Source organism: Nomascus leucogenys, chromosome 5 (assembly GCF_006542625.1).
Source record: "Nomascus leucogenys isolate Asia chromosome 5, Asia_NLE_v1, whole genome shotgun sequence".
NCBI classification, from domain to species: domain Eukaryota; kingdom Metazoa; phylum Chordata; class Mammalia; order Primates; family Hylobatidae; genus Nomascus; species Nomascus leucogenys.
Window position 1 is genome coordinate 30,999,766 of NC_044385.1, and position 16,264 is coordinate 31,016,029.

A 16,264-nucleotide genomic window follows, 5' to 3' on the forward strand; every position below is an offset into this window, starting at 1 on the left:
GCAGCTGATGATTGCTGTGATTGTCAGGGAAATCCTTCAGGCTGGGGCAAAACAAACAAATGAAAGGATGATGTCACTTTCAGGGAAGTTCAGGAATGCCCAGCTTTGTAAATTGAAGAGAATGAGTTGGATGAGAGATCCCTAGTTAGCAGGGTGAGAAAGTGGCTGTGATAGATGATACCATGACCCCTAATGTAACAATTGGATGTAACATTTTATACTAACTTCTTAATCAAATGCTCAGTCCTTCAGGGGCATTTGAAAAGAAGCACTGGCTGGTCATCACATAGAAGGTAGCACCAATTCCAAGTCATTCTTGAAGAATTATTTCAGCATCTGCAAACAGGTACCCTGGTTGAGGGCTGGTAACTGGTAGTGTGCAAACCTGTTTTTCTTGGAACTGGGATCTGGCAGGTTTTGGAAAAGCTTTTGCTGCATTAGTAAATCTGACAGACTTGAAAAAGGAATATTGCAGCCTTAGAACTGTGGCTGCCAGAATTTAATGTCAACAATTAAAATTTATTTTGATCCTTACCTAGTGTTTATTACTGTTTGTATACACAACAGACCTTACTAATACAGAGATGCACTATTAGATGGAATTACCATCTGTTCAGAGTGAAATGCTGGCATCTGTCTTAGATGCTAAAACTAAAATGATATTATTTCTAACAAAACAAAATTAACTGCTTTTTACTCACCAACTTTAATTTGTAGTGTGTAGTTGTATCCAAGGAAAGGGCTTGACTGTGAACTATGTGATGACCTCTGTGGCCTGGTCTATTTAGATATGCGACTTTATCAGGGGCTCTACTGGCCTTTTTGGCATGTGAAAATGGCATGTAGAAATCACACTTTCAATACACAATTTTAGCTTTATAATGTACTATGTATCCTATGAGTCATTAAAACAACACAATCAAGCTATGTAAAAATTGACTGAATCAGAGAGACTCTAGTATGCAAAATATTTTGACAGATGTGCCCCAAAAAACTGCAAGGAAAGAAATTAAATAGGCAAAAAATCGTCTGAAAAAAGTTGCTATAGGTCCCACAGTGACACCTTTAGGAAAATACAAACTGTATCTTTCTTCTCTGTTAGACTATTTTAAATTTTCTCCCACATTGACATATATAAAAAATTTACATTCAGTGCTCCCTCATTTTAATTTAAACCCTAATTATCCTATTAAAATAGGTCTTTAGCTTTTGGAAGTTAGAGAATTTGGAGGATCAAGGACAATGGTAGTTTCCATACTGACGTTAGATCAGTGATGCTACTTTCTGAGAAGCCAGACTTCTATATATCACAAAATAATAAATTGTGTCACACCAGCATTTAATGCATGTACACAGTGCATTAACTGTAACTGTAGTACATTTATTTGTGCTGGAGGAGACTTGAAAATGATGAAAAAATCAATACTTTGCTGTCAGAGAAGCAAGTGTTACGATGCATTTAAGTAGTTAATTGCATAAGCCCCATAAAAGCTTCAAGTTCGGGTAGCAAGGATGCCATAATTACAGTCCAAGCAACTACCTTTTATTAATGGTGGACTTTAGGGAACGGTGGTTGCTGTCATCATTGCTGCTATATGTGTAGTTTAGAAATAATGGATCCTCTTCTCTCTTCATGTGTACAATGGTAGTTTTGTGCAAATTATTGTGATCGCCAGAACAATAACTGGTTAAGGTAGTGTTTGTTCACAATGTTCACTGAACTTCTCTAAAAGCAGGGTTTTCTTTATGCCACAGAACACATAGACAAATTATTTTTATATGCCATGCTAAGGTAAAGGAACAAGCTGGCTGAGAGCTGAAGGGGATAAACCAGAGGGACTCCTGCTGGCTTCCCAGGAGCAAAGGGGATCAGGGTGTCTGGTACCCATTCATGGCTTATGAACTTAGAAGTACTGCTTTAAATTATTCAATCAAAGAATTTTGAAACTGGAAGAGGTCCTAGACATAATCAAGCCTGTCACTCTAACAATTGAAGTAACTGAAGAATAGAGAGACCTAATAATGGATTAACCAATGTTCATAATTAGGGTCTTAAAGAGCCAATCTAGAGCCTTTATTTTCTCCTTTCCAGATCTTCTAGTAATATCCTCTCCTGAAGGTGACTTGTCAACAAAGAAGAAGGTGGCAAAATATATTTTATTCTTTCTTCCCTGGTCAGATAATAGACAGTCAACAAGGTGATGTTGAGTCATCCCTGAGAGTTTCAGAGGAAAACTTTTCCTCTTTAGGACACTGATTGGTGAGCAGCTGATTCTGCAGCAGTTTCTCTGCAAAAGAGAAATCAGGGCCCATGACCTAGACTTCTTGTTTGTGTCCTGGTGCCAGAGCCCTTTTGCAAGTGTTTTGGCCTAGCAGTGTTTGGTAAATTGTATTTCCTGGCATAGTTTTGTATTTCTGTAAAAAAGTCAAAATCATTTTCTATTGACAGGGTGCTTATTAAGAATATTTTATTTAGTCTGCTCCCCACCCATCCCTGAAACATAGAAAGATTGTTTATTCTTAAATTCTTGTCATCATCATAAAAAGTTGATGATGCTTTAAGATATTGACACAGCCATACAGTCTTCGTAGGCAAAAAATGAACAGATTCCTTAAAAACAAATGAACATATTCCATTTTAAAGACCAGTACCTCAGAAAGAGCTTTGTTCAGCTTTTAGTTCTTACCCTATGGTGCTCAAAATGCTACACTACATTTGCAAGTTTAAATGTATTCATTTTGATATACCACTAATTATTTTATAACGTAATAAATGCTGCATAAAGAATGCATATTATAACATTTTATAAAAGAATATACATACATCTAATAGATAGATAAGAAATTACCCCATTAAAAAATACAAATGCTATTTTAAAAGTACAAGAATTTTGTACTTTTTTCAAATAGACATTTTATTCTTAGAAATTATGGATAATGAACATTCATTTTAAACTTTGTATATTATTCTTAGAAATAAGAAATATTGAAGATTCATTTTAAACTTTACATTTACAAGACAATTTTCTACGTAAATAGAGATAGATTTTGAATATAGATGAATTGTGTTCCTGAATAATATATAATTTGAAAGATTTGTTCTTCTAATGATAGTGCCTTGTATCTGTATAGAGACTTGTTTTGTAAAACATAAAGCAAATATGTATATTGTTGTAGAAGCAATTGTTGTCAATGCATTTCACTGAAAATGTATCCTCATGTTGCAGATGGGAAAGCGGAAGCAGATATAAGTGTTAAGGGATTTTTCTAAAATCACACAGATTTAGACATTAAAAAGTGAAATATAATTTTTAAAAGTCTACCAAATCCCTTTCATTATTTAGTATTGTCTCTTAACGAACTGTTTTATAAATTAACAAATCTTTAAAGGTCATATTTATTTTTACCTATAGTTCCTTTTCTTTGAAAGTCTGATGAAGAATTCATCATTACCCCAATCTCTTGGTGATTCTATGTGCATGTATGTGTGTGTGTTTAATGGTTCAGGGTATCTATTTTTCTTCTTATTCTACTTGTATGTATGTGAGACCAGTCTAGTTTAATTGATTGACAAATTTCACTTAATTCCCCCTTCCAGCCTTAGAAGAACTCTGAAAAGAATAAATCGGTAGGATGTTCACCCTTTCAAACAGACTTAGTTGACTCCTCCATGTGAAACTGTAAAACACACCTGCTGGAATGTTTTTTTGTTTTGTTTTTCTTTTAAGCAAGAGAATAAAAAATGTACTCTAGTTCTATTCATTCTCAGGAATTGGCTTCTAAAGGACAGTCCCATTGCTTGGGGGAATAATTCCTCTGGGAATCAAGAAGTGCTCTACTACTTACTACTTCTTACAGTTTAAATGGTAAACGTTAATTTTAATGGACTCTCAAGAATTTCCCTATTGATTAGAATCACTTTGCCAAATTAAAAAAAATGTGTGCTCTAATTTTCAATAATTATTACACAAAAACGACAGAGTTGCCAGAATTCCTCTTGTTTAGTTTTATTTTCTATTACTCTTAGTCTATATTCCTGATTAAGACGTAATTTTTGGATTATGCTACTGATGGGGGAAGGAATCTGATTTCTGTGGTGGTGCTGAGCTTCAACATTATGTCCCCTGAGTTGAGTGGTTGGAGTAAAGTAGAGATGTATCAACTTTCAAACAAATGGGACCTGGAGAAAGGCTGCTTTCAAACAGCAATGAAACTCTTCAGTTTTTAAGAAGTATAGGAGGTGTATTCATACTTCTTCTCAACATTTAGTTAAAATTGAAATCCTATTCTCAACACACCAAATATGTATAATTTGTGATTCTCTATCTACATCTTTGGTGTCCAATATGGTAGTCATGAATCATATGTGGCTATTTAAATTTAAAATACAGTTAATTAAAATTAAGAAATTTGAAATTCAGTTTCTCATTCTCACTAGCTGCATTTCAAGTGCTCAATAGTCTTATTATGAGGCTAGTGGTTACCGTATTAAACATTACAGACCTAGAACATTTCCTTCACTGGAGAAAGTTCTGTTGGATAGTACTGGTCTAGTAGTTTTTGGCTATTGGATATTACTAGGCTAGTAGTTTATGAAACTAAAATGTTCAGGTCTCTGTGTCCCAAAACCCTAGGGAATCTAGCAAATCACAATTTAAAAATTATGTAATTGGTTCTCCATTGCTTCCCTGAGCCCAGGACTAAAAAATCTTTGGCGGTTTTCCTTTCCCAGTTGAGATTATAGCCAAGAATGGCCTGCTAAAATCTTAATACAAATATGTAACTCTAAAATCTGAAGAGAGACTCTGGGTGAAGAAATTTCTGAATGGCTTAGCCTTTTATTTTGTTTTGGATTATTTTGAAGTGAGATCATAACTTGTAGAATGAAATATTTGAGAACCTACCACTTAACTGATTTTTAGCAGAAAAAAATGCTAAGAGAAATTATTCATATAATTCACAGACTCACACATATATAAAAATAAAAATATCACATGGGCTGCAGTGGCAGAAAATAACCAGAATTGTTAATTATCTTTCTAACTTGATGAACTTTTTGCTCAGTGCCTTTTCTTTTTTACTAAAAGTTAAAATAGAATCAAAATGAATTGTTTCTTTTTGAAAAGCTGGCCCAAGGTCTAAAAAGTAACAAATAGTAATTGTTCTAAGCTGCTTTACCATGAATTTCCTTTCATGGTTTAAGGGCTTCAATTCTTATATCCACATCATTTTGATTTATATTTATTGAAACAGGCAATGACTTTGCGTCTGTGTATGGCTATGTTAACACAGGTGTAAATTAAAAGTCCACAGACGTAGTTTGGGCCCTTAATAAATAGGATCGGTGTTTATGACATTTGTTCCTTTCCCCACTTTCACCTCTTAAATCCAGCAGACACACTTAAAGGGGGAATGAATCTCAGCTCACAAAATCAACTGTTTAAGGGGAAAAAAAAATCAAACCAAAACAAACCTTCATTTTCAATAACTCAGCTGTTAATCTGAACCAGCAAGTTGTAGGGAAAACCTTAATCTCCGTGACTCCTAGGGTTTCCCAGGAACCTTTAAAGAATTGCCAGTGTCCCACCACCTGAAAGCATGGCAAGGTCCCAATGTGTGCAAGGGCATAAGGCCACTACTGCTCCAAAGCTAAGCCCACTGCTGGTGGTGGGGTCACTTCAGGGCCAGGGTGCTGTCTAGGACCAAGAGGCTGACCAACGTTAGTTGCCTGGACCATTGTGTGTAAACTGCCGAACTCACAGGCTTGTTATTTTGTGCTGATGCTCTGTTTAACATTCAGAGTGTTATTGCTTGTTTGCTTTCATTTAGGTCAGTTTTTAAGCTTTAAAAATCAGAAAATTGCATATAAAAGGAGCTTTTTGACCAAAGAAGATATACAGATGGCAAATACACATATGAAAATGTTCTATATCATATGTCATAAAAGGAAATGCAAATTAAAATAAGATAACACTACACACCCATTAGAATGGCCAAAATCTGGAACACTGACAACACCAAATGCTGATGAGGCTGTACGGTAGAAGGAATGCTCATTCATTGCTAGTGGGAATGCAAAATGGCACAGCCACTTTGGAAGACAGTTTGGCAGTGTCTTGCAAAACCAAACATGCTCTTACCATATGATACAGCAATTGCACTTCTTGGTATTTACTCAACGGAGTTTAAAACATAAAACCCTGATATATAATTAGATATACACATATATATGCACATCATAGCAGCTTTATTCACAATTGCCAAAACTTGGGAACAACCAGGATATTCATCAGTAGATGAATGAATAGACTGTGAAACTATGCTACATCCAGACAAGGGAATATTATTTAGTATTAAATGAGCTATCAAATGATGAAAAGACATGAAGGAAACTTAAATGCATATTATTCAGTGAAAGAAGTCAGTTTACAAAGACTACATGCTGTATGATTCCAACTATAAGACATTCTGGAAAAGGCAAAACTATGGAGATGAGTAGTTACCTGGGGTGGGGGGAAGGAGAGATGAATAGGCAGGGCACAGAGGATGTTTTGGGTAGTGAAAATTTTCTGTGTAATAGAATAATGATGGATGCATGTCATCATACATTTGTCCAAACCCAGAGAATGTAAATACCATGTGTGAGCCCCAGTGGAAACTATGGACTTTGAATGATAATGATGTGTCAATGTAGATTTATCTACTGGAGCAAATGAACAATTTGGGTGCTGGATGTTGATATTGGAAGAGACTGTGCATGGGTGGGGAGATACTCTGTACCTTCTTCTGAATTTTTCTATGAACATAAAACTGCTCTTAAAAATTAAGTCTACTGGGTGTAGTGGCACCTGTCTGTAGTCCCAACTACTTGGGAGGCTGAGACAGGAAGAATGCTTGAGCCCAGGAGTTCCAGGCTGTAGTGAGCTACCATTATGCCTGTGCATAGCCACTGCACTCCAGTCTGGGCAACAATATGAGATTCCATCTCTTAAAAAAAAAAAAAGGTTACCCCTGGCACATTGCCTATGGTGTAGCCATGTTCCACAGGAGCAATCAAAAATAAAAATAATAAAAGTCTTTTTTTAAAAAAATGACTTTCTGACTTATTTTTACACAAGCACAAAGTTTTGGCAAACTTGTGCTAATAGTCCTGCATTACCCATTGGTTGGCACAGATTGTGCTTGGCCCCTGTAAATTACAGCACTGAGTTGATGCCACTTTAAGGCAAGGGGCTCTGCCCTATGGGTTTAGTGCTAGTTATTGGCTGTAGGTTTCACTGTGGGATCCTGTGGCTCCCGGGTGAGGCAGCTCTTACTCAGCCAAGGGAATTTCTACACAGAAGGGGGCAGCCATGAGCCATCAGAAACCAACAGGCACAGAAACTGGGCCATTGGGGTATCTGCTTGGTAAAGGGACTCTGGTTGGGGCACCACCCAGAGTACAGCAGCTACTATAATATATAAGATCTATTATTTAGCTAAAAAGAATAGAGAATTTATTTTCAAGAAAAAATTTAATTTGAAAGTTTTGTGTGTAGTATGTTGGCCATTTAAATTTTGTTTCACTGCATTTAAGATAAACTCTATATTGTGTTTTCAGTTCCTAGAACCATACAGATACTTGAAACCACAACTGATTTGATTTGAAGTGTGATATATACAAATACATATATACATATATGTGAATATGTGTGTCTAGAGACAGAAACCAAATTCTTGAATGTAACAAGTGTTTTCTGATATTTAGCACCAGCACAACTGAGGCCACCTCTGGTTAAAGGAATCAACAGCACAACAATCCATCTTAGGTGGTTTCCACCTGAAGAACTGAATGGACCCTCTCCTATGTATCAGCTGGAAAGGAGAGAGTCATCTCTGCCAGCTCGGATGACCACGGTGATGAAAGGAATCCGTTTCACAGGAAATGGGTATTGTAAATTTCCCAGCTCCACTCAACCAGTCAATACAGACTTTACTGGTAAGTGTGTTTGACATTGCTTTATTTAGGAGACACGAAGCTCCAAAATGTTTTCTATTATTTTGATATCCCTTTACAATGAATTTTTATTATACCTACTTACAGAAATACTAATTTAGCCCTTTGATAGCTTTTGCCTGATTGTTTCAGCATGTCCATCTTTTTAGAATTCTGGGGAAAAAAAGTCAGGTAAGTGAAGGAAAGGAAAAGTAAAAGATGCAGATGAAGAAGCAGCCTTATTGGATCAAAGTATGTGCTTTGTGTTTGTCTTTTTGTGAAGTATTTGCCAGGACATGTTTCTTGAAATATTATTCACTGAGTTCTGTGAGCAAATGAGTTTGCAAAATGCCCTCATGCTATTGGAGATTCTCAGTATGCACCAGGTTACTAAAACTGCAAAAAGCATTGTAGGAAAGCTATTTAACTTTGCTTAGCTAATCATGCCTAACAGATATTTGATGTAATGTTTTCTTTTTCTTTCTCTTGCTGTTTCTTTCTTCCTTTTTTCACTGTGGAAACTTAATATCTCATGTTCTAAGAAAAACATTGTGGGAAAAACTAATCCCAGGGAAAAGATAACTTCTCTAAGCCAGGACTATGGTAAAGCAAGTGAGGCTCTTGTTTCAGTCACAAAATTTAAAGGCACTAAAAAACTCAGTGTTAGTGTAAATTTTAATGCAATATTTTTAAAAATTAAAATCAATGTGAAAGCACTACAAAAATATTATCAAAAGCTTAAATAAAGACAGATTGGACTCTGTACCAGCACAGTCCTGCCTCACTGGCCTTACCCTGTTCCTGGCCTTACTAGTACCACAATATTTTGGAAGTCCCATGACCTCTGTGACTTACAGCTTCTAATAGCATGATTTCAGTATAGCTGTAAAAAAAAAAACTCTATGGTACATATTTCATTTTTCCAATTTTTTAAAAAATTTACAAAGTATAAGATATATATTATTCTGTAAACTCATAAAGATGTTCATTTAATCATCCATGAGAAAGTCATTTTGGAGCAAATAGCTAGTCTTTAAAATATTGCATATGTGAAGACAATGAAATGGAATTTGAGCTATAAAAATTTGTATTGTTTTAGTTTTACTTAAAACAGTAAATAGTTTGCTTTTCGTTGAGGCCGGCTGCTGATGCACCTTTGTAATGAATCATGATTGTATTGTAGCTGAGATATATTGAGATTAATGCATGCTTAACTACTCTCCCAGTACATCAAAATCATCACAGAGTATTAGAAATTGAACCATTGAGCTAAAAATGCTCAAATTCTGCTTTATATTCTTAAAATGGCAAAAAAGAAAAGAAAAAATAGGTAAGGAAAAGGAATACATGAATAATAGTAAAACTCTTTTCTCAAATGAAAATAGAAACTACCTCCCTGGTCCAGTATTTGGCTTGTGATGTGTTTCTTCCAAGAAATAGCATCCGTTTCCATTCAACTGGGCATAGCTTCTGCAAGGATGTCAGCTTGGATTTGCAGGCTAGCCAGCAGACAGATTTTTGATGGGATCACCTACTGTTGTTGCAGTGAAAGATAGAGTGGCCCGTCCACCGTTAATAAATTTAGTCATCCTCGCTATCTCCCTTGCCGGCCTTATACTCTGAGGTGCAAGGGCTGGGGGCAGATGCAGTGTCTGGGAAGTTTTCCAAATTCCTCTTTAAAAAAGTTAGGCTGTAAACACTGGCCTCACTAAGCAGGATCCTTCTGTCTGTAACAAAGCCTCCAGCTGCACAGAAAATGTGCTTAGAGTACACATCATTTGAAGGACAAGGCAGGGAGATCACAATTTGGGCTTGAACTACTCCCTGGAGCTTTGGTGATTCCTGGAGAATGAGAAGTTCTTCTGTGTTCAGGCACGTTCTGGGACATTGCTGATGCCCTTTTTAATGGTAGCTTGGCTTTACTTTTAAGACTCCCTTTAACTTTTAATATAACCAGTTATATACTAAGTTATTGGTTTGATCCTTTGGCTGACTTGCCAGGTTTGGTTGAATGGTTTTATTGAGTTGTACCAAAGCCTAACTAAATGTACCCAATTAATGAGCTAGGACAGGTTTTCAAAACCAACTCAATAACTTTCTGTAAACTTGCATCTTTCCTAAATAGACAGGTAAGCATATAATTAGCATCTTACATTATTCTTACTGATATATTATCCTATTCAATCCCTCTGCAACCCTATAAAGTAGCTCTTTTTACCCTCGTAGTACAGGAGGAAAAGAGGCTCCAATGAGTGACTTGCCCATTGTGCCACAGCTATTGAATTTCAGGGTGGAAATGTGAATTGGAGCCTTCCAAATTTAAAGGCAAGGTCTCTGCTACAGGGTGGAAAGGAACTTGTGTAGACTGTTCTTTGGAAGTGATAGAATAGGAAGTATATAAAAGTAAGAAAGAGGGATAGGAGGTGAAATAATTATCACCCAAATATTCCTTATCTGATACTGCTAAGCTTTTTGGATTTGTCTTTCAGTTAGTTTCAGCTCACAAACAGCAAGTAGTGTTGGCATTATTTATTCATTTATTTGTGTCCCCAAAGACATGTAGGGATCAGTTTTTTTTATAGCAATTAAACCTGGAGTGTTACTAGGAGCTAGATGTTTAAAATATAAATAACATTATGTGAAATGGACTGAAGTGCTATGCATTGAAACAGTGCTTTCAACTCACATTCCTTTGTATTTCATGCAGTTTTTATATTCTGAGGCAAATTTAATGAGCAAATCCTTGAAACCTCTAATATGATGAATTACATTTTAAAAGTTAATAACTTTAAGATAAACTAAGATGTCCTTTGTTTTCAATTATTCAATTCAAAATCTCAAACTTCAACTAAAATGACTTCTGAATAGAAATATCAATTGGTACTCAAAGACAAATATTAGGTTGATGTACATAATTATACATATTTTATATATGAAAAGATAAGTTAGATTGTACCCATGAATGACAGGAATTATAAATGCATTCATAACACATTTCATGGCCATGAACATCATGTTGCAAGTCCCAGTAAGAAATATCTCATTATTATAGTGCAAGAAAGGGATCTCTTACACAACTTATGCCTCTTTCATATTTGCTTTAAATATTTTTATCTTACACAATAGAAGGAGAATAATTCAAGCATATGAATATATGTCCTAAAATGTTGTTTAATATTATAAATTATCAAGCTTAATACTGTAAATAAACCCTGTCAATATCTACCTTTGGGCAGAATAAAGATCCAGATAAAGCTATTTTGAGACCTATTTTTGCTTCCTTTTCTTTTCTGATACAAGTGTTCTTTTAAAAATCTAATCTCCAGGAAGAATATATTATCAGTTATTTACATCATAGTTTAAATTTAAAATAATTAACTCTGTATATTATTATGAGGACTTCGAAGAAGATTAATTGATAAATTACTTTCAAATCCAGGCCCCATTATTTATTAGCTAAATGTAATTAGACAACCCATTTAATCTTTTTTTGTGCTTCTGTTTCCTTTTCTTTAAAATTAACATAGTTCCACTGACAGTGTTGGTATCTAGCGGGTAGGGGAGGATTTAAAGTAGATAACCCACCTAATGAACTTTGCACAGTACCTACCACGCAGATTATTTAGTACTCATTAAACATTAGCTATTAGTTATTATTCATTTAACAAATATTTATTAAGTGCCTACTATGAGACAGGAGCTTTCCTGAGAGTATTCTGCAGTTAGAAAATCAACATTCTATTAATTTATTTGATGTTACACATGCAAAATATGTTTGCTCAAATGTTATATCTAGGGCATGAGTAATATGCAATATTCCATATTAAAATGTGATACTTAATTTTGCTATTGAAAATAGTTAAATTAATTGACTTAGTGGTGAGGACTTGGGCAAACTACTTTTCTAAGTGTCTAACCTTGCTCATCTATTAAATTGAGGATTTTGTTGGATGATCAATGTTCTAACCTCTAAAATTCCAATTCTATGAACATAGAATATTTAGGAGGCCCCACAATCCAAAATACAGGCTGTAATCATGGCATCTGTGAGTTAAAAAAAAACCTAGAGTTTCAAATAAATTGTTTTCTATAATATTATGTTTATTAATACAATTTAATTGATATAAATTTACTGTTTTTCTCTAATAATTTAAGAAACTTAGTGATACGGGCAGAATTCAACATAAAATAGATATTCAATTATTGAGTCATATCAGATGTTATAAAAAAAAAAGCAGAAAATTCAAATAGTTTCGTGATCTTGTAATCGGGCAATGATATAAACAATCATGGTGAAACAGTCCCCTGGTTACATGGGGTTAACAATACTTCTTCTTCCAACACAAGAATAGCAAATAGAGCCTCCCCTCCCATATGCAACTAGAAGGGGATATCATTGTGTCTTTGGAGAGAAAAAAATCATGCTCATTTTTTTCAGGAATGCAGAGTAAATCTACTTGATTTACACAAAGAATTTAGTTCTTTCCTTGTAATGCTAGTAATCCAAGTGGAACCTGGTAAAAACAGCAACTAAAATACTGCTCAGATTGGCATTCCAAAGGTGACCCTCTTTCTCCTTGTCACTTATTTTTTCCTATTAGCGAAAACAGGTCCATGATCATTTGGGGGAAGGTTTGACTATTGTAGTATCCAGATGCCAATCACACCAGCCTTTTAAACTGCCTTTACTGGTGACCCTGCCCAGAAATCAGGAACTGCCTTTGGGGAGATCTTTGTAGCAAACCACTGGGGAGATGAGCACACACATGCACCTGGATATAATTCCCTTTTATTTGTCTTCACGAGAAATGTGATTACTGATGTTGAATATCTTGCAGATGAGAACTCCGTACAGTTTCTTCATAATAATGATGTTCAAGGACACTAAATGATTGTCATACATTTTTGAATCATAGTATTCACCTTCCCAAAAATGGCTGAACTAAAATGCTTTAGAATATGAAATGCAATTAATTACCAAGGGGTGAAAAAAGAAATGCAACTACCAAAAATCAATATGTTTAAGAGCATATTTTTTATTTCTTTTACTCTATAATATTTATGCCTTATTGTTATTAGTTTTATTATTTTTAGTGAATTGGGACATTTAAGCACTTCATTAAAAGAAAGCTGATTATAAGCAGTTATAGTGAAGGTGCAAGTAGGGCAAACTTCTTCAGATAGACTAATTAGTAAAAGCATATTAATTCTGACCTTCAACACCCTTGGTGTCCCACTATTTGTTTTCCTTGGAGTGGGAGCAAGTATTTTGCCAGAAAGCGCTTGAAAAAAATAAAAAACAAAACAACTAAACAAAACCCCAGTTCTTTTCAAGACAGATTTAAATCACAAATTTTACCTAACCTTTGATGTTAGATTTCGGCCCTAGTAATTGACAAACAAATAAAATAATCTACTATGTGTCCTAGAAGTTTAATGAACAGGCAGTAATTATACTAAAAAAGTAAAGGAAAGAGTAAGAACATGGTATGTGGGAGCAAAGTAAAGGAGAAATAATTCTCAGGCAGTGACAAAACTCTGCTGTGTTTTCTGATTATGAAACAATCAGAAGAGATGAGAATGGTTGACTTAATCAGTTTGGACTGAGGACAAGGGTCAAAATGCATATCTTCTTAGAATAACAAAAGTCACACTGACCCATGAAAACTAGAGATATAGAGAAGTAAACGTCAAGACTGTTTATTTTTTATTATATTTAGTAGAGAGGTATAAGTAAGTTCTCAGGAAATGCCTTCAGATGGCATTGATGGCATTGAGAGATGGGAGAGGACCATTATTTCCCCATTCACCAAATACATCATAAGGCCAATTTAAGAATGCATGTGTTTTAACCCTTGTCTTTTAAAAGTGACTCGTTTTGAAGTACATTCCTTTAAGTCTCCCTTTGTTTGAAATATTAATATTAGGTAGCTGGTAAGCTGAGCCAACACTGAAAACAAACTGTTTTTGTTAGCTGTTAGCAGTATTTTAGTTAACTTAAAGGATCTGTTTTTGTCCATCACTGTTAAAATTTTTCAAAATGCATTGTCACCTGATATACAAACCACACATGTATTCCTATATACTCATGCCACATGCATAAACATATGTTTTCCACAAGGTCTCTGGGTTTTCTGCAACCACTCAATGGGTTCTCCTTGCCCACTGCCTAGACAGAGCCAATTTATCAAGACAGGGGAATTGCAATAGAGAAAGAGTTTGATTCACATAGAGCCTGCTGTATGGGAGACTTGAGTTTTATTATTACTCAAATCAGTCTCTTGGAGAGTTTGGGGATCAGAGTTTTTAAGAGTAATTTGGCTGGTAAGGGGTTGGGAAGTGGGAGTGCTGATTTGTTGGGTCGGACATGAAATCCTAGGAAGTCAAAGCTGTCCTCATGTGGTGAGTCAGTTCCTGGGTGAGGACCACAAGATCAGATGAGCCAGTTTATCAATCTGGGTGGTGACAGCTGATCCATGGAGTTAAGGGACTGCAAAATATCTCAAGCACTGATCTTAAATTTTCCAATAGTGATGTTATCCCCAGGAGCAATTTGGGGAGGTTCAGAATCTTGCAGCTGGAGGCTGCATGGCTTCTAAACCATCATTCCTAATCTTGTAGCAAATTTGTTAGTCATACAAAGGCAGACACGTCCCCAGGCAAGAAGGGGGTCAATTTAGGGAAAAGGCTGTTACCATCTTTGTTTCAAAACTAAATTGTAAACTAAATTTTTTCCCAAGGTTAGGTCAGCCTTTGCCCAGCAATGAACAAGGACATATTAGAGGTTATAAGTAAGATAGAGTTATTTAGGCCAGGCCTCTTTCACTGTCATAATTTTCTTAGTTATAATTTTTGCAAAGGCATTTTCATTTCTATATAGTCTCAAATATACCTTCTCAAATTGTCCAGTGTCTTTTCTGCCAGCATGTTGGCACTGTGGAATCTTTTCAAAGACTTCATTGCTTAAAAAAATGCTGTTGCTTAATGATATTTTGTATCAATATAACACAGATTAATTTTAATTTCCTCTTCATTTAGCTTAAATGGGTTGGAAAAGGAACTTTGAGCAGAAAAAGAATCATAGTTGGTCAGCAATGGTAGTGAAACTAGCACCTTTGAAGATGATTGATTTTTGATTTACTAAGATGAATTATTTTGTATATGTTTTCTTGAAAAAAATTAGTTAAAACATTTAAAAATGTATAGTTATAGTTATTTTGTACCAGTTACAGCACTCTTGAAGAGTATAAGAGATTAAGTTCCTTTCTATTCAGATAGAGAGGAATCTGGGCACATCATTGTCAAAATGCCATCTCTTTCAAAACTTGGTTCTAGTGCTCTAAAGAAATGTTTTAGAAGATTATGCACTAATGTTACTGGTGGTAAATTCATATGGATCTGTAGCCACCTCAATTTTTGCATTCTCAGAAGAAAGAATTTGATTGAGGGGACATAAGGCAGATTAAGAGACCAAGGCAAATTTTAGAGCAGGAGTGAAAATTTATTAAAAAATTTTAGAGCAGGAATGAAAGGAAATAAAGTATACTTGGAAGAGGGCCAAGTGGGTGACTTGAGAGACGATTTGACCTTTGACTTGGGGTTTTATATAATGGCATGCTTCTGAGGTCTTGCGTCCCTTCTCCCCTGATTCTTCCCTTGGGGTGGGCTGTCCACATGTACAGTAGTCTGCCAGCAATTGGGAGGAGTTGAATGTCCAGTGTGTTTACTGAAGTTATAGGCATGCTCACTTAAGGCATGTTTCCTTACCAGTTAAGTGTTCCCAGAAGGTCATATACCAGTTAAACTCCACCATTTTGCCTCTTAGTGCGCATGCTTGAGCCCACTCACCCAGCTCCTGAGATCTCATTGGGAAGCTGCTGATCACCAGTCTCAGGTGTTTCTATCTATAGGGAGACTGCCTTTCCCTGGCACTGGCTGTGACCGAGTCTTATTATTTTAGACAGATAGTGTAACAATTATCACCTGACTGTTGCCTGACATTTCTGGTGGGGCGTTGTGGGGGGTGGTGCTTCTCTTGCCCTGCCTGTAGTCTAACTAGCAACTGTAACACTAACAGTTTCAATTAAGTGGGGGAAATGTTAAGTAATAATATGCAAACCATATTTAAGGTCTATATATCGAAGGAGGCTCACAAACATAGCCATAGGCCATTTGTTTGGAGCTTTGAAAAGGGAGGCTCAGTTCCTTGACTGATGAGCAGTTTCCATTTGGAAATTCTTTGACTTTAGTGCAACTTCAAAAGAAAGGCATGAGACAGAAGGAGAGAGG

General features: G+C 35.6%; 1 protein-coding gene across 1 annotated transcript in view; it reads left to right on the top strand.

Annotated features, from left to right (window-relative positions):
- USH2A (usherin) overlaps positions 1–16,264 on the top strand; it is a 795,293-nt gene that overhangs the window by 249,213 nt on the left and 529,816 nt on the right. The window contains exon 21 of the mRNA XM_012506628.2: positions 7,748–7,978. Coding sequence (XP_012362082.2) covers positions 7,748–7,978 — 231 coding nt within the window. The remainder of the gene's footprint in view (positions 1–7,747; positions 7,979–16,264) is intronic.